This window comes from Pristiophorus japonicus, chromosome 14 (assembly GCF_044704955.1).
Source record: "Pristiophorus japonicus isolate sPriJap1 chromosome 14, sPriJap1.hap1, whole genome shotgun sequence".
Classification (NCBI taxonomy): Eukaryota; Metazoa; Chordata; class Chondrichthyes; family Pristiophoridae; genus Pristiophorus; species Pristiophorus japonicus.
Window position 1 is genome coordinate 134,921,600 of NC_091990.1, and position 22,446 is coordinate 134,944,045.

General features: G+C 43.0%; 1 protein-coding gene across 3 annotated transcripts in view; it reads left to right on the forward strand.

The window, feature by feature from the left end:
* Positions 1-22,446, forward strand: part of caprin1b (cell cycle associated protein 1b) — a 165,893-nt gene that overhangs the window by 110,709 nt on the left and 32,738 nt on the right. For 2 of the 3 annotated variants that reach the window (XM_070899646.1, XM_070899645.1), the window contains exons 11-14: positions 191-252; positions 11,716-11,826; positions 12,598-12,747; positions 15,419-15,572. In XM_070899646.1, the coding sequence (XP_070755747.1) occupies positions 191-252; positions 11,716-11,826; positions 12,598-12,747; positions 15,419-15,572 (477 nt within the window). The remainder of the gene's footprint in view (positions 1-190; positions 253-11,715; positions 11,827-12,597; positions 12,748-15,418; positions 15,573-22,446) is intronic. The other variant, XM_070899647.1, reaches the window with a different exon arrangement.

Genomic DNA, 22,446 nt, shown 5'->3' on the forward strand with positions numbered 1-22,446 from the left:
CACTTGTTGCTACTTCAAATTATGTTGAAATACCAAAATAAACAAGTCACTAAGTTTAGTCATTCTCGGTAACACATGATTTGTCTTTTACTTGCAGATTAAATTAAGAGACCTGGATTCTCGTGTACACGTGCTCTAGATCAGTAGGTTGTGTGTACATTTTTGTTGGTAATTCTCTCTCTTTTTCTAGTGCACAGTGAATCTAGACATGGACAGCCTAATGCAGTTCCTGTTCAGTCAGAAGCAACACAGGTACTGTAATCTTTCTTCTAGACTGGCTCTTAAAGTAACAGTGTACCACTTCTGAAAACATACATTAATCTACTTTAAGTGACCAAGGGAAGAAGTAGTGGCTCTTGTGTTTAAATGGGAAGGAACAAAAAATATTTGGAAGTACAGTCTTATCTTAACTTCAAAAAAACATAATAGGAGTAGGCCATTTGGCCCCTCGAGCCTGCTCTGCCATTCAATAAGATCATGGCATGTCTGACCATGGGCTCAGTTCCACTTTACTTCCATATCGCTCAAAAATTCTGTCTACATCGAAACATAGAAAATAGGTGCAGGAGTAGGCCATTCGGCCCTTCTAGCCTGCACCTGCCATTCAATGAGTTCATGGCTGAACATGCAAATTCAGTACCCCCTTCCTGCTTTCTCGCCATACCCCTTGATCCCCCTAGTAGTAAGGACTTCATCGAACTCCCTATTGAATATATTTAGTGAATTGGCCCCAACTACTTTCTGTGGTAGAGAATTCCACAGGTTCACCACTCTCTGGGTGAAGAAGTTTCTCCTCATCTCGGTCCTAAATGGCTTACCCCTTATCCTTAGACTGTGACCCCTGGTTCTGGACTTCCCCAACATTGGGAACATTCTTCCTGCATCCAAGCTGTCTAAACCCGTCAGAATTTTAAACGTTTTCTATGAGGTCCCCTCTCATTCTTCTGAACTCCAGTGAATACAAGCCCAGTTGATCCAGTCTTTCTTGATAGGTCAGCCCCACCATCCCGGGAATCAGTCTGGTGAACCTTCGCTGCATCTCTCAATAGCAAGAATGTCCTTCCTCAAGTTAGGAGACCAAAACTGTACACAATACTCCAGGTGTGGCCTCACCAAGGCCCTGCACAACTGTAGCAACACCTCCCTGCCCCTGTACTCAAATTCCCTTGCTATGAAGGCCAACATGCCATTTGCTTTCTTAACCGCCTGCTGTACCTGCATGCCAACCTTCAATGACTGATGTACCATGACACCCAGGTCTCGTTGCACCTCTCCTTTTCCTAATCTGTCACCATTCAGATAATAGTCTGTCTCTCTGTTTTTACCACCAAAGTGGATAACCTCACATTTATCCACGTTATACTTCATCTGCCATGCATTTGCCCACTCACCGAACCTATCCAAGTCACTCTGCAGCCTCATAGCATCCTCCTCGCAGCTCACACTGCCACCCAACTTAGTGTCATCTGCAAATTTGGAGATACTACATTTAATCCCCTCGTCTAAATCATTAATGTACAGTGTAAACAGCTGAGGCCCCAACACAGAACCTTGCGGTACCCCACTAGTTACTGCCTGCCATTCTGAAAAGTATCCATTTACTCCTACTCTTTCCTTCCTGTCTGACAACCAGTTCTCAATCCATGTCAGCACACTACCCCCAATCCCATGTGCTTTAACTTTGCACATTAATCTCTTGTGTGGGACCTTGTCGAAAGCCTTCTGAAAGTCCAAATATACCACATCAACTGGTTCTCCCTTGTCCACTCCACTGGAAACATCCTCAAAAAATTCCAGAAGATTTGTCCAGCATGATTTCCCTTTCACAAATCCATGCTGACTTGGGCCTATCATGTCACCTCTTTCCAAATGCACTGCTATGACATCCTTAATAATTGATTCCATCATTTTACCCACTACTGAGGTCAGGCTGACCGGTCTATAATTCCCTATTTTCTCTCTCCCTCCTTTTTTAAAAAGTGGGGTTACATTGGCTACCCTCCACTCGATAGGAACTGATCCAGAGTCAATGGAATGTTGGAAAATGACTGTCAATGCATCCGCTATTTCCAAGGCCACATCCTTAAGTACTCTGGGATGTAGTCCATCAGGCCCTGGGGATTTATCGGCCTTCAATCCCATCAATTTCCCCAACACAATTTCCCGACTAATAAGGATTTCCCTCAGTTCCTCCTCCTTACTCGACCCTCTGGACCCCTTTTATATCCGGAAGGTTGTTTGTGTCCTCCTTAGTGAATACCGAACCAAAGTACTTGTTCAATTGGTCTGCCATTTCTTTGTTCCCTGTTATGACTTCCCCTGATTCTGACTACGTTTGTCTTTACTAACCTTTTTCTCTTTACATATCTATAGAAACTTTTGCAATCCATCTTAATGTTCCCTGCAAGCTTCTTCTCGTACTCCATTTTCCCTGCCTTAATCAAACCCTTTGTCCTCCTCTGCTGAGCTCTAAATTTCTCCCAGTCCCCGGGTTCGCTGCTATTTCTGGCCAATTTGTATGCCACTTCCTTGGCTTTAATACTATCCCTGATTTCCCTTGATAGCCACAGTTGAGCCACCTTCCCTTTTTTATTTTTACGCCAGACAGGAATGTACAATTGTTGTATTTCATCCATGCGATCTCTAAATGTCTGCCATTGCCCATCCACAGTCAACCCCTTAAGTATCATTCGCCAATCTATCCTAGCCAATTCACGCCTCATACCTTCAAAGTTACCCTTCTTTAAGTTCTGGACCATGGTCTCTGAATTAACTGTTTCATTCTCCATCCTAATGCAGAATTCCACCATATTATGGTCACTCTTCCCCAAGGGGCCTCGCACAACGAGATTGCTAATTAATCCCCTCTCATTACACAACACCCAGTCTAAGATGGCCTCCCCCCTTGTTGGTTCCTCGACATATTGGTCTAGAAAACCATCCCTTACGCACTCCAGGAAATCCTCCTCTACCGTATTGCTTCCAGTTTGCCTAGCACAATCTATGTGCATATTAAAGTCACCCATTATAACTGCTGCACCTTTATTGCATGCACCCCTAATTTCCTGTTTGCCCTCCCCAACACCACTACTACTGTTTGGAAGTCTGTACACAACTCCCACTAATGTTTTTTGCCCTTTGGTGTTCTGCAGCTCTACCCATATAGATTCCACATCATCCAAGCTAATGTCCTTCCTGACTATTGCATTAATCTCCTCTTTAACCAGCAATGCTACCCCACCTCCTTTTCCTTTTATTCTATTCTTCCTGAATGTTGAATACCCTTGGATGTTGAGTTCCCAGCCCTGATCATCCTGGAGCCACGTCTCCGTAATCCCGATCACATCATATTTGTTAACATCTATTTGCACAGTTAATTCATCCACCTTATTACGGATACTCCTTGTATTAAGACACAAAGCCTTCAGGCTTGTTTTTTTAACACCCTTTGTCCTTTTAGAATTTTTCTGTACAGTGGCCCTTTTTGTTCTTTGCCTTGGGTTTCTCTGCTCTCCACTTTTCCTCATCTCCTTTCTGTCTTTTGCTTTTGTCTCCTTTTTGTTTCCCTCTGTCTCCCTGCATTGGGTCCCATCCCCCTGCCATATTAGTTTAACTCTTCCCCAACAACACTAGCAAACACTCCCCTTAGGACATAGAAATTTACAGCGCAGAAGGAGGCCATTTCGGCCCATCGTGTTCGCACCGGCCGACAATGAGCCACATGGCCCTTGGTCAGCAGCCCTAAAGGTTACATATAAACCTATGAACAATGACGGAAAGGCAAAGAGCACCCAGCCAAACCAGTCCACCTCACCACAACTGTGACACCCCTTATATGAAAACATTCTACACTCCACCCCAACCGGAGCCATGTGATCTCCTGGGGGATGGCGGGGGGAAACCAGATTAAAAACCCAGGCCAATTTAGGGAGAAAAGATATGGGAAAATTCCTCTCCGACCCATCCAGGCGATTGAAACTAGTCCAGAACATCACCCTGGCCGTATTCTATTCCCTGCAGTACTTAGCATTATATCTGCACCATCCAACAAAAGGTCATCCAGTCTAATCCCAATTATCAGCTCTAGGTCTGTAATCCTGCAGGTTACTGCACTTTAAGTTCCCATCCAGCCATCTCTTAAAAGTGATGAAGGTTTCTGTATCCACCACTCTTCCAGGCAGCGAGTTCCAGATCCCCACAGCCCTCTGCATAAAGAAAGCCCCCCTCAAATCCCTCTACACCTTCCACCAACCACCTTAAAACTATGCCCCCTCCACCAATGGAAATTGACCCTTACTATCCACAATTTCCAGGCCCCTCAATATTTTGTACAACTTAATGAGGTCTCCTCGCAACCTCCTCTGTTCCAATGAGAACAAACCCAGCCTATCCAATCTGTCCTCATAACTAAGTTTCTCCATTCCAGGTAGCATCCTCGTAAATCTCCTCTGCAACCTCTCTCGTGCAATCACGTTCTTCCTATAATACGGCGACCAGAACTGCAAGCAGTACTCCAGCTGTGGCCTAACCAAAGTATTATACAATTTAAGCAAAACCTCCCTGCTCTTATATTCTATGCCTAGACCAATAAAAGCAAGCATTCCATATGCCTTCACGACCTTATCCACCTGGCCTACTTTCAGGGATCTGTGGACAAGCGCTCCAAGGTCCCTTTGTTCATTGACACTATTACGTGGCCTGCCGCTTAATGTGTATAGTCTTTCCTTATTAGCCTTCCCAAAGTGCATCACCTCACACTTCTCTGAATTAAATTCCATTTGCCACTGCGCTGCCCACCTGACCAGTAGATTGATATCCTCCTGCAGCCCATGACTTTCCTCTTCATTATCAACCACACAGCCAATTTTACTGTTGTTTGCAAACTTCTTAATCATACTCCCTATATTCAAATCCAAATTGTTGATATATACCACAAAAAGCAAAGGACCCAGTACTGAGCCCTGTGGAACCCCACTGGAAACATCCTTCCAGTCACACAAACATCCATCAATCATTACCCTTTGCTTCTTACCTCCAAGCCAATTTTGGATCCAACTTGCCACTTTCCTCTGGATCTCATGGGCTTTAATCTTCATGACCAGTCTACCATGTGGCACCTTATCAAAAGTCTTGCTAAAGTCCATATATACTACATTGTACGCACTACCCTCATGGACCCTCTTGGTTACCTCCTCAAAAAATTCACAGCTTAATCAAACACGATCTTCCCTTAACAAATCCGTGCTGACTGTCCCTAATTAACCCTTGCCTTTCCAAATGTAGATTTATCCTGTCTTTCAGGATTTTTTCCAATAATTTTTCCCACCACTGAGGTTAGGCTGATAGGCCTGTAATTACTCAGCCGATACCTTTCTCCCTTCTTAAACAGAGTTACTACATTAGCAGTCCTCCAATCCTCCGGCACCATGCCCTGATCCAAAGAGGACTGGAAAATGATTGTCAAGGCCTCTGCTATTTCCTCTTTTACTTCGCTCAACAGCCTGGGATGTATTTCATCCGGGCCTGGGGATTTATCTACTTTCAAAGCTGCTAAACCCCCTAATACTTCCCCTCTCTCTATTTATTTCATCCAGAATATCACACCTCCTCCTCCTCCTTGATAGCAGTATTTGCATTGCCCCTTTCCTTTGTGAAAACTGATGCAAAGTATTCATTAAGAACTCGACCAACATCTTCCGCCTCCACACACAGATTACCCTCATGGTCTCTAATAGGCCCCTACCCTTTCTTTAGTTATCCTCTTACTCTTAATATTTTTATAGAACGTCTTGGGGTTTTCCTTAATTTTATTGGCCAAGAATTTCTCATGCTCTCTCGTAGCATTCCTAATATCCTTTTTAATTTTGCCTCTTAACTTTGTATATTCCTCTGAAGATTCTATAGTAGTTAGCCGCTGATATATGACAATAGCTTCACTTTTTTTCTTAATCCTCCTCTAAGTCCCGAGTCATCCAGGGGGCTCTAGAATTATTTTTCCAAGCCTTTTTCTTTAGGGGCACACATTTGGCCTGAGACTTCCGGATCTCCTGCTTAAATGCCTCCCACTGTTCTGACACTGATTTACTTGCAAATAGCTGTTTCCAGTTACACTATGGCCACATCACTCCTTAACTTAGAAAAATTAGCTTTTCCCCAATTCGGAACTTTTATTCCAGGCCTATTCTTGTCCTTATCCATAACCAACTTGAATCTGACTGAATTATGGTCACTTGCATCGAAGTGCTCTCCCACTAATACCCCTTCAACCTGCCAGCTTCATTCCCCAAAACGAAATCCAAGTCTACCCCCTCATGTTGGGCTTGCTACATACTGACTAAAAATGTTCTCTTGAATGCATTTCAAGAATTCTGCACCCTCTATCCCCCTTCACACTAAATTCGTCCCAATCAATATTTGATAGTTAAAATCCCCTACTATTACTACCTTATGGTTTTTGGACTTCACAGCAATTTGCCTACATATTTGTTCTTCTATCTCCCTCCCACTGTTTGGTGGTCTATAATACACGGCCAGCAGTGTGATTGCCCTTTTTTTATTTTTCGATTCGACCCATATGGCCTCATTTGATGATCCCTCCTCACTGCTGTAATAGTTTCTTTAATCAGTACTGCAACACCTCCCCACCCCCAGCTTGTCTAAAAATCCTCTAGCCAGGAATATTGATATGCCAAACCTGCCCCTCTTTCAGCCATGTTTCTGTAATGGCCATAACGTCATACTCCCAAGTGTCTGCCTGTGCTCTTAGCTCATCCGCCTTATTCGCTATACTCCTTACATTAAAGTATATACCATTCAGCACAGGAAGACCTCCTTGCTTACTACATACTAAGCCCTGTTTCCTCTGTCTTACAGATTCACTTTCTAGATTCTTGCTATCCAATTTCTGCTTTACTTCCTTCCCTTTTGAATTCGTTCTCAGGTTCCCATCCCCCTGCCAAGCTAGTTTAAACTCTCCCCAACAGCACTAGCAAAGCTCCCCACGGGGATATTGGTCCCGGTGTTGTTGAGGTGCAACCCGTCTGGTTTGTACAGGTCTCGTCTCCCCCAGAAGTGGTCCCAATGCCTCAAGAACTTAAGGCCCTCCCTGCTACACCAACTTTCCAGCCACATGTTCGTCCTCTCTATCCTTCTATTCTTATACTCATTGGCATGTGGCACCGGTAGTAACCCAGAGATTACTACCTTTGAGGTCCTACCCTTTAATTTTCTTCCTAGCTCCCTGAAATCTTCCTGTAGGACCTCATCCCTCATTCTACCTATGTTGTTGGTCCTGATGAGGACCATGACCTCTAGCTGTTTATCCTCTTTCTTCCCCCTCCCCCCAGGATGCTCTGCGTTCTGTGACATCCTTGACCCTGGCACCAGGGAGATACCAAACCATTGGGAGTCACGTCTACGGCTGCAGAAATACCTGTCTGTTCCCCTAACTATAGAATCCCCTATCACTACGGCTCTCTTGTTCTTCGTACCTCCCCCCTGTGCAGCTGAGCCACCCGTGGTGCCTTGCAATTGGCTCTGGCTACACCCTCCAGAGGCACCATCGTCCTTACCGATACTTAGAAGTGAATATCGGTTTGAAAGCGAGATGGACTCACGGCGGGGGGAGGGGGGGACACTCCTGTGCTACCTGCCTAGCACACTTGCTACATCTGGTGGTCACCCACTTCCCCTCTACCTGCACGCCTTTAAGATTGCGGGGTGACCACCTCCTGAAACATGCGATCCACGTAGTTCTCAGCCTTGCGGCTGCACTGTATTGACTCCACCCGCTGCTCTAGCTCCGAAACGCGGAGCTCGAGCAGTTGAAGCTGGAGACACCTGCACACATAGTTGTCCAGGCCACGTGCTGCAGGATGTGCACTCCACGGGACTTAGCCTTATCTAGTTTAAAATCTACTTAAAAAGAAATAGAGAAAAGAGAGCTACTTACCAACTCATCTCACCGACCTCCGAACTCCCGACTCGCTGACCATGGCGGGGGGGGGCTACCGACTCGCTGACCATGGCGGAGGGGGGGCTGCCGACCTCGGGTGGAGGGGGCTTTGCCGACCTCGGGTGGGGGGGTGGGACCTTACTGACTGTCGACCTGGTTGTAGGGGGGAAGGCCTTACCGACTCGCCGACCTCCTGACTCACCATAAATATATTCAATGATCCAGCCTCCACAGCTCTCTGGGGCAGATAATTCCATAGATTTACAACCCTCAGAAAAAATTTCTCCTCATCTCTGTTTTAAATAGGTGGCCCCTTATTCTAAGACTATGTCCCCTAGTTTTAGTTTCCTCTATGAGTGAAAATTTCCTCTCTGCATCCATCTTATCGAGCCCCCTCATTATCTTATATGTTTCAATAAGATCACCTCTCATTCTTCTGAACTTCAGTGAGTCTAGGCTCAACCTATCTTCATAAGTCAACCCACTCACCTGTGGAATCAACCTAGTGAACCTTCTCTGAACCGTCTCCAATGCAAGTATATCCTTCCTTTAAATACGGAGACCAAAATTGTGGCCTCACCAATCCCCTGTACAGTTGTAGCAGGACTTCTCTGCTTTTATACTTTATCCCCCTTGAAATAAAGGCCAACATTCCATTTGCCTTCCTGATTACTTGCTGTACCTGCATATTAACTTTGTGTTTCATGCACAAGGACCCCCAGGTGTCACTCTACTGCAGCACTTTGTAATTTTTCTCCATTTAAATTATAATTTACTTTCCTATTATTTCTGCCAAAGTGGATAACCTCACATTTTTCCACATTATATTCCATCTGCCAAATGTTTCCATCACTTCTGTTTCCTTCTGTCATATTGGCTCCTGGGAAAAATTGCAGCATAATTTTCCTTTTCCCTAGACCAGGGTGTGTTGCATTCTGCTCTTTGTAAGTCCCCTGCGCTGTCATCCCAGGCTGAGATCAATTTTCTCTGCCTCCCTCCCTCCCTGTCTGTTTTGCTACCCCTCCATCTTGTGCACGCTTTCATTTTCCCTTTTCTGTCCCCATCAAGAAGGTGCGTTGCTGGCCGCCTTTCTCCTAATCTCTTTGCAGGCCCTCCACACCCCATGTATTGGGCTGTAGTGCTACTAATATGAAGTTGGAAGTTTATTCATCAATTGCTAACCTGAGGATGTTTGCATCCACGGGTCTTCAATTATATGAAGAAGTACTACTTTCGTGCATACATTGCAGCCACGGAGTCTTTTATATTGGAGCCAGACCCCTGTGTATTATGTGAAATCTCGGTATGAAGGAGTCGGGTGGGCATGGTTACAAATTGATGGGTATATCTGAAGTCCAGGATATTTAGTGATGGGGCAGGCAGTTATTGGTAGAACCAAATTTGTGGGCAATTGCTTTTCTGAATTTTTTTTTTTGCTTTTATATTTACGGTTGCAGAATTGTGTGCTGCAATGATAGTTTTGCACAGAATTATTTTTTGTTGAATGAAATTGTGATTGTTTCTGACTGGACAACCAATGATGCATAGATGAGACTAGGATCTTGTTGGCTGTGGTTACCCGATTTGGCATCTGGTTGAAGGGACATTAGTCTCTAGTTTTTATTCTACTGGTTGACAGGACTAATACATTCACAAATACGTGCACGTTTAATAAAGGTAGAATAAAGATGACGTCGTGAAAACTTGGACAAATATGAGGATGAGAAAGCAAACTTCAGTTAAGTTACCAAATATCTGAAGTTTTTCTTTGCTAAACTGAATATCACTTGTGATGGGTGAAATAATTAAGATTTCATTGTAGGTTGGATAATGAACAGCAAATATGTTAACGGCTTTGAAATCATTAGCGAGAAGTTGCATTCAGTTATATCGCAGAGATACTTAATATTTCTGGGGGTGTTAGGGTTACATTTCCACTTGTGTACTTGATACAAAGGGAAGCCTTAAAGCAATTATTATTTAACTACTCATCTTTACATAATGAAGCCGGAGTCACAATTTTTTCTTTTTCTATTTAAAAGCCAGTCAGTCGGCAGCGTAGGACCTGCAGAGCGCTGTGCAGCTTAAAAGGAACTTGGCCACAAATGTATAGATTGTAGTTGTCTACTTGTACATGTTGTGCATTTTATTCTTCGTAGCTTCTGGCTCTTGAATTGGCAGGTACTAATGATAGACTTGAAGTTAAGACTTTGTTCAAAAACAGTGAAGAAATGCTTAGCATGTAGAAACTTATAGCACTGAATTTTGACGACTTGTTGGGGTTGAATTCCAGCCGAAACTGGGAATGAGTTCCTTCCTTTGCCTAAAGTAAAGGATTTGTGCAAGATGAATTTGGGTCATCTCAATTCAATTCTTAGTTGGTGTGAAATAAAACTATCTGATTTGGTAGTCATACTTGGAAGTTATACAAATACCTAGTATGCGAATTGGAAATATTGTTCTGGTGCAGTAAGAGGGAGGGTACTGTTTAGAGGTTTTTGTTGGGATAGAGTAAAAACAGAGGTTCCCAAACTTATTTGCTGAGTTCTCTTAGGGTCCCATGTGTGCTTCCCACTTTAAGAAACAATATTTTTGCATAATTAATGTTTGTAAATATAGCTGGTAACCCAGAAAGTTTTGTAATTTAAACTGTTAATTCTGCTCCCTTGCACTTTCTTGGATTTTAATATAATGACCAGCCATATCATTGGGACTTATTGGCTGCAATATGCCTCTGATCTGCTTCTGCTTCACCAGTAGTGTATGGAAACCCTGTTTCCGGCGAATTAATGAGAATAAAACAGGAACAGTGCCAAGGAATTTCTTGGCCACTGTGTCCGACTTCCTCCTCTGCCGCCTTTTTCTCTCCTTCCCCCCCCCATCCCCCCACCCTCCCAATCCTCATCCTCCTTCTCCTCCTTGTTAACTTTGTGTGCTTCCAAATTTGGGGACTACTGGAGAAGAGGGATCTTTACTTTACATTTTGCTATGCTGTCACAATTTGTGGATGCTAATATTGTGTGTAAACCTTCAAGCCTGTCCTGTATCCAATAGCTAGACCTCTCGCCTTTTAGAGAAGTTGCACAAAAAAAGCAATGTTATAAAGTATGCTGTTTTTTTTTTTTTATTTGATTTTGTTTCATTAGCACTGGCATTATAAAGTAACTGATCTCGATTGAAAAGCTGCTTTATAATTCAAAGCATTGTATTTTATTTGAGTCGTCATCTCTATTGCAATAAGATAACACCTTTGGTTTTGTGATTCTAACTAAGTATATTGCACAACCAAAAAACATTTACCATTATAGAAATTGAATTTACCTACAGTTATTGCTAGGAATCATGTACTTTTTTCATTAGTAACATAATATTTACATTTATTGCATAATTATTGTAATTTGTTGTCTAAACACGTGAATTTAAGTGTTGCAAGTCTAATTCAAGGCTCCAATTGCATTCTGATAGAATATTTGGAGAGTGGTGAAGAAAAACTTTGTGTATTAAACACATGCTATGTTTCTACTTTTTTTTTACTCCTCACAATATAAAATGTTAATCTATATGTAATTGGGATTAGGAGAATAAACTAAGGAATTTTAGCTGGCAGACTAGTTTTGTGTGTGCCTCTATGCAGGTGTGGAAACTTGCATTCACAAGTAGTAATAACTGTAGCAGAGCCTTTGTATTTTCCCATTCTTTGGTGTAGTGCAATCCATAGGTACTTATGCTTTCCCCCTTTTATATTTCCTTTCATCATTAAGGTACCTTTGGTATCTTCCACAACTGAACCATACACACCATCTCAGCCTATGTTCCAGCCTTCCCATGTGTCAGAGCAGCGAACCCAGAAAGAATCTATGGAATCTATTCAGGTAACTGCAACACGAGTACATCAAAATTGCTAGATGTCCTCATCGCCTCCATTTTTTTTCCCAAAAATCTCCACTGCTTCAAAAACATTTATGTAGCATCATTAGGGACCATCCAGCTCCAATGCCAAACTAGTAAGCATGATAAAATGCTGAATTTCATTCACCCCTAAAAAGTATTATTTTGATTGCCTTTGCAAGGTGCCATAATTGTGTTTAAAATCTGTCTGCTACAATCAGTGCAAAGGATTCATCCACTCATTTTTATTGAATAATTTGTTAACATGTTAGACTTGTTTTAGTTCTGTTATCCAAGCATCAGTTTTCTTAGCCCAGGCATACTATGTTGAGAGTTATTGTCGATTGGGAAATTCAATGATTTGATTTCTCTCTCAACTCCAAATAGGTATCAGAACTCGGATCATAGTTGTGTGTAGTTTTGAGCCATGATGTTTGTAGATGATGTTAAAAGGGAATTTTGTAAATGATCTCCAACTCCCAATACATCATGATGAGCTTTTTTTTTGGTGAGGTTTTGCAACAGAAGAGTGTGCATAGACATGTCTATTTACAAGCGCATCTTATTCTGGGAATAGCACAACAAACTACTAACAGGAAATTCTTGTTCGCTATGGCTGCATCTCACTGCCACCTGTATAGAACTGTGCTAAGGTTGAATATGCCCTTTCGAAGCATTTAGCAGTTGCCTGTTAGTGGTTTGGTAGCTTTATTAACTTTTTTTTGTATTGGTCTTCAAACTTCTGTACCTCATAGACTACAATGTCGCTGACCTCTGAACAGCCCCCAGCATCAACAGCACTTCCTGTTGCTTCCCAGTCACAAGCTTTCAAGGCTCCTCCTAGCAAACCCCTCCACAGCAGTGGCATAAATGTGAATGCTGCTCCATTCCAGTCAATGCAAACGGTAAGATGGGCTTTATTTTGACAGTTATTAGCCAAATCAAACCTTGATTGAGTTTGACCAGAAATGGACCATTTAGCGACAGTATTATAGAATAAAATAATTCTGTACACCATCTTCATTTAAAAATAAAGCATCTACCTAAAAGTAAGTTTTGATTTTGATACTTCTGCATGAAGAATATCATCTAGAATAAAATCTGTAAATGACGGTTCTTTGAATTTCTTAATTAGTAGAGATTTAATACAATAAAATAATAACTTTTCAAAGTTATTCGGTTGTATAGATCCTCAGTCAGATCCCCACTGGAGTAATGCGTACAGTTTTGGGTACCGAACCTCAAGAAGGATGCATGGGCCTTGGAAGAGTGTGGGAAAGATAGGAGGCTGAGGGAAGAAAAAAAAAGAGGGGCGAAACTTGACCTGTCGAGAGAGATTTTAAAGGAGCGGTGCAGAATAGGAGAGGTGCTGCGGGGGGGGGGGGGGGGTCGGCAGTCGGCACGGCAACGTGTAACTTGGTAGTGAGGGCCACACGGCCACCAAGCTTGGAATGGTGGCAGTAGAGAAGGAAGGCTGCGGAATAATGGCAAGAGTAGGGATCGGAGGGAGCCAAGTACCTAAGGTGGATGAAGGGAAAGGAATAAGAGAAAGTAAGAGCGGGGTTGAATGGCCAAAGTGTGCACGTGAATGAATGGTTTCATCGGCATGGCAGAGATTAAGCTAGACGTAGCTGGGATGGGACAATATTAAATGATCCAGAGTTAAACTGAGAGCCAGGGTGGTGTGGTCATTTTAGACACCGTGGAGTCAGTTATAGGGAGCAGCCAGAAACCATTCTTGAGGTTTGGAGTCGGTCGTGAAGAAGAACTGCAATTGGGAGCTGTTGGAGCGGCAGTGTATCAGCTAATGGATGTTGCTTAGTGCATGCAGTGAGTGGAAAGATCCAGCAATAATTGATCCCAGGGTTTAGTGGGCACAGTTCGCATTGTATGCCAGTAGAGGAAATGAGCAGCAAGACTGAAACCTGGGGACCAAGAACAGTGAAGATTGGAGTCAGGCAAGGGCACCGTGTAAATCCAAGCGATTTATGCCAATGAGGGAAAAGATCTGAGGAAAGCTGAAGGATATCCAGCAAAGTGTGGTGGTTGAAGTTCTAAAGGTTGATTGGCGCCGAGCAGAATTAACAGCAGTGGGAAGCAAGCAATTGCGGGGGTGGGAGGGGCGGAATTGGCAGCATCTGGAGCAGATCATAGTTGGCCAGGTGGTGAGTGGAGCTCCTACTTCATGAGCAGAATCCAGTAGAAACACGGCAGGTCGTGCAATAGCATCCAGCAGAGAGAAAACTTGGAACTATTAAGTTGGCAGAGGTGAGGCATAAACTAGTCTGGCAAAGTCCAGGAAATCAAATAAAACCAAGTCCCCAGCAGTCAAAACCAAGTAAAAACACAGAATAAATGGGATTAAAAGTTGGGCAAGGTGCTCTTCCACTTCTAGTTTGAAACTTGTTGATTGGTCCTTAATGTCCTTTTAAAGCTTGCTGTTATGACAGTGTGTGTCTGTGCATCAAGGCATGGTGCCATGAATTGATTGGTTGTAAGTCCCCAATCCAACCTTTCTTGGATGAATGTTGAAGGGGCTATGGTCTCAAAAGCACACTTTCACACATCTGATTCTGCCTCCATCTCTTCTGGGTGGATGTCTTGAATCATGAGGACTGGCGCAGTCCTGAACATCAATCAGGAACCACTATGGCACAGAAGTTTGTATGCCATGGAAGTTCCTGAATGACTTTCAGGCTTGTGTCAGCTGCCACCCTCCCCCCACAACAGACATTGAGACTTTAGTGCCAATAGGGCATTTCTCTCTGAGCAGGTAATGGACTGTACCTGGATTTGGGTAAACACTTAGCTTCCAGCTGATATTCCTTCCTAATCGTCCTCTCCCAACTTCCAGGCCAACCAATCCATCCAACAACCTGAGGGGGGAAGAGATGATGATCATGTATACAATGCTCCCATTGGCCAGTGAACCATCTGTGATCAGAATATTCGCTCCCTCTTTCCCTTAGCCTGCTACCTATTTGATCAGGATGCCTTTACTTACTCCTTTAATTGTCTAAAACTTCAAGTGTCTTAGTGCATGCAATAATTATCTTTGCGAATGAATTTCCAAATCAGTTTGTTGACAATTTAAAGCTCAAAATACCATTCCAATTTGGGATGATTTGTGTGGACAATATTCCCTGGCATATTTCCACCTGCAAATTGATCTTTACAAATTAACCACTTTTATGTTGTACTAATGCAATATTTAAAGATTAATAAATGCCTTACATGCTCATGAGGAATTAAAGATGCCAGTATAGTGTATCGAAGAAATATCGATGCATTGAGCTGTCTTGACTTCTGTTGTGAACCTGTTCACAATTTTACAATATCTATCCCTATTTACAAAATGTGTTCTGATTTTTTTTAATTTTCTGATTCGTGTTTTTTTGCCTCCATCTTGTATTTGGCTTTTTAACCACAATATTTAGGCTACTGTTCTATTGCTTGTTTAAGGCTGATGTTAGCCAAGGTACATTTTTACAGGGTCCAGTAGAAATACTTTCCAAATGGTGCTAATTTTCTCCCCCTTTCTTTCTCATCCCCACCATTTTTTTTTATTTTTAAAAGGTGTTTAATATGAATGCACCAGTGCCTCCTGCCAGTGACCCTGATGCCCTCAAGCAACAGAGCCCATATCAGGCCAGCTATAGTCCAGGTTTCAGCAGCCAGCCTCAACATCAGGTGGAGCAGCCTGAATTGCAGCAGGAAACGCTTACAACTGGTAAGATAATCTTCCAAATAAAGGTGAAGTTTGTACTTTTGCTGATTTCCTGTCTCTTTCCCCCCCCCCCCCCGCCCCCTTCAAATGACGTGAAGTGGACACCTGTGTGGTTTTGATTTTACTATTTAGTCTGAAAAAATCTAAATTTTGTGACTATTTCTGGATTGGAGAGAATATGGGTATGTACCACAGCAACATTAATTTTATTACATTTTGGTGGGACAGGGTTCATTTGTCCAGCTTCAACTCAGTTTGCTGGTAATGCATTTTCAGGGAATTCCATTTTTAGAAACCTAGAAAATAGGTGCAGGAGTAGGTCCATTCGGCCCTTCGAGCCAGCACCGCCATTCAATAAGATCATGGCTGATCATTTCCTCAGTACCCCTTTCCTGCTTTCTCTCCATATCCCTTGATCTCTTTAGCCGTAAGGGCCATATCTAACTCCCTCTTGAATATATCCAATGAAGTGGCATCAACAACTCTGCGGCAGGGAATTCCACAGGTTAACAACTCTGAGTGAAGAAGTTTCTTCTCATCTCAGTCCTAAATGGCCTACCCATTATCCTCAGACGATGTCCCCTGGTTCTGGACTTCCCCAACATCAGGAACATTATTCCTGCATCTAACCTATCCAGTCCCGTCAGAATCTTATACGTTTCTATGAGATCCCCTCTCATCCTTCTAAACCCCAGTGAATACAGGCCCAGTTGATCCATACTCAGCTCATATGTCAGTCCAGCCATCCCTGGAATCAGTCTGGTGAACCTTCGCTGCACTCCCTCAATAGCAAGAACGTCCTTCCTCAGATTAGGAGACCAAAACTGAACACAATATTCCAGGTGTGGCCTCACCAATGCCCTGTACAACTGCAGTAAGACCTCCCTGCTCCTATACTCAAATCCCCTAGCTATGAAGGCCAACATGCCATATGCCATTTGCCACCTTCACCGCCTGCTGTACCTGCATGCCAGCTTTCAATGACTGATGAACCATGACACCCAGGTCTTGTTGCACCTCCCCTTTTCCTAATCTGCCACCATTCAGATAATCTGCCTTTGTGTTTTTGCCCCCAAAATGGATAACCTCACATTTATCCACATTATACTGCATCTACCATGCATTTGCCCACTCACCTAACCTGTCCAAATCACCCTGCAGCCTCTTAGCGTCCTCCTCACAGCTCTCACCGCCACCCAGTTTAGTGTCATCTGCAAACTTGGAGATATTACACTCAATTCCTTCATCTAAATCGTTAATGTATATTGTAAAGAGCTGGGGTCCCAGCATTGAGCCCCCAGTCACTGTCACTGCCTGCCATTCTGAAAAGGACCCGTTTATCCCGACTCTCTGCTTCCTGTCTGCCAACCAGTTCTCTATCCACGTCAGTACATTACCCCCAATACCATGTGCTTTGATTTTGCACACCAATCTCTTGTGCGGGACCTTGTCAAAAGCTTTTTGAAAGTCCAAATACACTACATCCACTGGTTCTCCCATGTCTACTCTGCTAGTTACATCCTCAAAAAATTCCAGAAGATTCATCAAGCATGATTTCCCTTTCATAAATCCATGCTGACTTGGACCGATCCTGTCACTGCTTTCCAAATGTGCTGCTATTTCATCCTTAATGATTGATTCCAACATTTTCCCCACTACTGATGTCAGGCTAACCGGTCTATAATTACCCATTTTCTCTCCCTCCTTTTTTAAAAAGTGGTGTTACATTAGCTACCCGCCAGTCCATTGGAACTGATCCAGAGTCGATAGACTGTTGGAAAATGATTACCAATGCATCCACTATTTCTAGGGCCACTTCCTTAAGTACTCTGGAATGCAGTCTATCAGGACCCGGGGATTTATCAGCCTTTAATCCCATCATTTCCCTAACACAATTTCCTGCTTAATAAGGATATCTTTCAGTTCCTCATTCTCACTAGACCCACTGTCCCCTAGTACATTCGGAAGGTTATTTGTGTCTTCCTTTGTGAAGACAGAACCGAAGTATTTGTTCAATTGGTCTGCCATTTCCTCCTTCCCCATTTATAAATTCACCTGAATCCGACTGCAAGGGACCTATGTTTGTCTTCACTAATCTTTTTCTCTTCACATATTTATAGAAGCTTTTGCAGTCAGTTTTTATGTTCCCTGCAAGCTTCCCCTCGTACTCTCTTTTTTCCCCCCCTCTTAATTAAACCCTTTGTCCTCCTGTTGAATTCTAAATTTCTCCCAGTCCTCAGGTTTGTTGCTTTTTCTAGCCAATTTATATGCCTCTTCCTTGGTTTTCTCACTACGCTTAATTTCCTTTGTTAGCCATGGTTGAGCCACCTTCCCCGTTTTATTTTTACTCCAGACAAGGATGTACAATTGCTGAAGTTCATCCATGTGATCTTTAAATGTTTGCCATTGCTTATCCACCGTCAACCCTTTAAGTATCCTTTGCCAGTCTATTCTAGCCAATTCACGCCTCATACCGTTGAAGTTACCTTTCCTTAAGTTCAGGACCCTAGTTTCTGAATTAACTGTCACTGTCAGTCTCCATCTTAATAAGGAATTCTACCATATTATGGTCACTCTTCCCCAAGGGGCCTCACACAACAAGATTGCTAATTAGTCCCTTCTCATTACACATCATCCAGTCTAGGATGGCCAGCTCCCTGGTTGGTTCCTCAACATATTAGTAAGAAAACCATCCCTAATACACTCCAGGAAATCCTCCTCCACTGCATTGCTACCAGTTTGGTTAGCCCAATCAATATGTAGATTAAAATTGCCCGTGATAACTGCTGTACCTTTATTGCAAGCATCCCTTATTTCTTGTTTGATGCTGTCCCCAACCTCACTACTACTGTTTGGTGGTCTGTACACAACTCCCACTAGCGTTTTCTGCCCTTTGGTATTCCGCAGCTCCTCCCATGCCGATTCCACATCATCCAGGCTCATGTCCCTCCTTTCTATTGCATTAATTTCCTCTAACCAGCGGCACCACCCCGCTTCCTTTTCCTTTCTGTCTATCCTTCCGAAATGTTGAATACCCTTGGATGTTGAGTTCCCAGCCTTGGTCACCCTGGAGCTTCGATTCCCAGTTTGAATAGATTTAGCAGTGTTGCTTGCAGCTAGGAAAGGCTGTATTGTAAAGGCTCTCAAAGCCAAGTGAAAGTATTTTGTGCCATCACAATTTCATCTTTCATACAAACAGAGAATGGTTCAATCATAGAATGGTTACAGCACAGAAGAGTACTTCAGCTATTCCCTTTCCCTGTAGCCCTGCAATTTTTGTTCCTTCAGGTAGTTATCCAATTCCCTCTTGAAAGCCACAATTGAATCTACCTCCATCACCCTTTGAGAGAGTGCATTCCAGATCATAACCAGTCAATGTGTAAAAAAGATTTTGCTCATGTCGCCTTTGGTTTGTCTGCCAATCACTTTGAACCTGTGTCCTCTGGTTCTCAAGCCTTCTACCAATGGGAACAGTTTCTCTCTAGCTACTCTGTCTTGACCCCATATGATTTTGAACACCGATCAAATTTCCTCACAACCTTTTCTGCTGTAAAGACAGCAACACCAGCTTTTCCAGCCTATCCACATAACTGAAGTCCCTCATCCTTGGATCCATTCTTGTAAATTTTTTCTGCACCCTCTCTAAGGCCTTCGCTTCCTTCCCAAAGTGTGGTGCTCCGAATTGGACACACTATTCCAGTTGAGGCTAAACCAGTGTTTTATAAAGGTCGTCATAACTTCCTTGCTTTTGAACTCTGTCTCTGTTTATAAAGCGTAGGATCCTGTATGCTTTTTTTTATCGCTTTCTCACCCTGCCCTGCCACCTTCAACAATTTGTGCACATGTACCACCAGGTCTCTGTTTCTGCATCCCCTTTAGAATTGTATCTTTTAGTTTATAATGCCTCTCTTCGTTCTTCCTACCAAAATATATCACTTTGCACTTTTCTGCATTAAATTTCAGCTGCCACATGTCCGCCCATTCCACTAGCCTGTCTGTCTGTCTTGAAGTCTCGCACTGTCCTTCTCACTGTTCACTGTACTTCTGAGTTTTGTCATGTACAAATTTTGAAATTGTGCCCTGTGCACTCAAGTCCAAGTCATTAATATATATCAAGAAAAGCAGTGGTCTGATTACCGATCCCTGGGGAACACCACTGTATACCTTCCTCCAATCCGAAAAACAACTGTTCACCACTACTGTTTCCTGTTACTTAGCCAATTTTGTATCCATGCTGCCACTATCTCTCATTCCATGAGCTTCAACTTTGCTGGCAAGCCTATTATGTGGCACTTTGTCAAACGCCTTTTGGAAATCCATGTACACCACATCAACCGCGTTGCCCTCCTCAACCCTCTCTTTTACCTCATCAAAAAACTAGGATCAAGTTAGTTAAACACAACTTGCCTTTGGTAAATCTGTGCTGGCTTTCTTTAATTAATCCACACTTGTCCAAGTGACTTAATTTTGTCCTGGATTATCTTTCCCACTACTGAGGATAAATTTGACTGGACTGTAGTTGCTGGGTTTATCCTTACACTTTTTTTTTTGAACAAGGGTGTACCATTTGTAATTCTCCAGTCCTCTCGCACCGCCCCTGTATCTCAGGAGGATTGGAAGATTATGGCCAGTACCTCTGCAATTTCCACCTTTACTTCCCTCAGCATCCTAGAGTGCATCCCATCCGGTCCTGGTGACTTATCTACTTCAAAGTAGAGTCAGCCTTTCTAGTACCTACTCTTGATCAAATTTTATCCCATCCAGTATCTCAACTACCTCCTCTTTCACTGACTTTGGAAATATCTTCTTCCTTGGGAAAGACAGATGTGAAGTACTCATTTAGTACCTCAGCCATGCCGTCTGCCTCCTTGCGTAGGTCTCCTTTTTGGTCCCTAATCGGCCCCACCCCTCATTACCCATTTATTATTTATATGCCTAGAGAAGATTTTTGGATTCCTTTTTATGTTGGCTGCCTGTCTATTCTCTCTTTTTGTCCATCTTTCTTTCTTGTACACTTCTGAACTTTCTATATTCAGCCAGGTTCTCACTTGTATTCTCAACTTGACATCTGTCATACGCCCCCTTTTTCTGCTTCATCTTGCTCTCTATCTCTTTCATCATCCAGGGAGCTCTGGTTTTGGTTGTTCTACCTTTCCCCCTCGTGGAAATGTACCTCGACTGCACCCGAACCATCTCTTTTTAAAGGCAGCCCATTGTTCAATTACAGTTTTGACTGCAAATCTTGGATTCTAAGGTACCCGAGCCAGATCCATTCTCAATCCGGTGAAATAGGCCCACTCCAATAAAGTACTTTTACTGTAGATTGCTCTTTGTCCTTTTCCATAGCTAATCCAAACCTTATCACACTATGATCACTGTTCCCTAAATGTTCTCCTCCTGACACTTGTTCCACTTGACCCACCTCATTCCCCAGAACCAGATTCAGTGATGTCTCTTTCCTCTTTGGGCTGGAAACATACTGATCAAGAAAGTTCTCCTGAATACACTTCAGAAATTCTTCCCCCTCTCTGTTCTTTACACTGATACTATCCCAGTCTATATTAGGAAAATTGAAGTCCCCCAGTATCACTACGCTATAGTTCTTCCTGTAATTTCCCTGCAAATTTGCTCCTCCATATCCTTTCCACTAGTTGATGGCCTATACAATACACCTAATAGTGTAATGGCACCTCTATTGTTTCTTAATTCTAACCTAATAGATTCTGTCCATGACCTTTCCAGGACATCCTCTCTCCAGCACTGTAATATTCTCAATCAATACTGCCACCCCACCTCCTTTCTTCTTCTTGTATCCAAAAATATTTAGTACCCAATCCTGCCCATCTTTGAGCCAGGTCTCAGTTATCGCCACAACTTCATATTCCCATGTGGCTATTTCCATCTGCAGATCACCAATTTTATTTACTAGGCTTTGTGTGTGGCACGCTGTCTTTTGGAAACTGCTGGATCAGGGTTCTTAATTTGCAAAGATTTGTGTTTCTATTTCTGACTTGTTTATGTTAGTGTCCAAATTATGATGGCTCCTTGAAAATATGGCCATTTGTCCTTGTCACTGGTCCTTGACTCTGACCAACCTATTGTCAGAAATATTTTAATGTGGGTTTTTGCAAGCCCCAAACAATTGCCCATGACTCAGCTATGAGGGTTCATGAGCAGCACATATTGGTGGTAGATTCATCTAATCTTGTGTATATACAGTTCTCCAGTCTCATCCGTCTTTTTGATGGAAGCTTTTTTTTGCACATTGCAGTTTCTCAGCGAATTATGGTCACGTTTTATCTTGCCTGATGTTTCTTCCATTGCATCAATAAATATGCACAAGAAGTTAACTTTATGGTCAGCGACAAAGCAAAGGCGTTTGTCGCTGGCCTGAATCATAGAAATTTTCAGCAGGACAGAGACCATTTCGGCCCATTGTATCCACGCTGGCCAACCAAGAGCTATCCTGCCTAATTCCGCTTTCCAGCTCTTGGTCCATAGCCCTGTAGGTTACGGCACTTTAAGTGCACATCCAAGTATCTTTTTAAATGTGGTGAGGGTTCCTGCCTCTACCACTCTTTCAGGCAGTGAGTTCCAGACCCACACCACCCTCTGGGTGAAGAAATTTCCCCTCTTTAAATCTATGCCCACTAGTTGGTGACCCCTCTGCCAAGGGAAACGGGTCCTTATTATCCAGACCCCTCATAATTTTATTCACCTCAATCACCTCAGTACCCTCATTAACCTCCTCTGTTCTAAAGAAAATAGACCCAGTATCTCCAATCTTCATAGCCAAAATTCTCCAGTCCAGGCAACATTCTTGTAAATCTCCTCTGCACCCTTTCTAGTGTGGTGACCAGAACTGCACACAGTACTC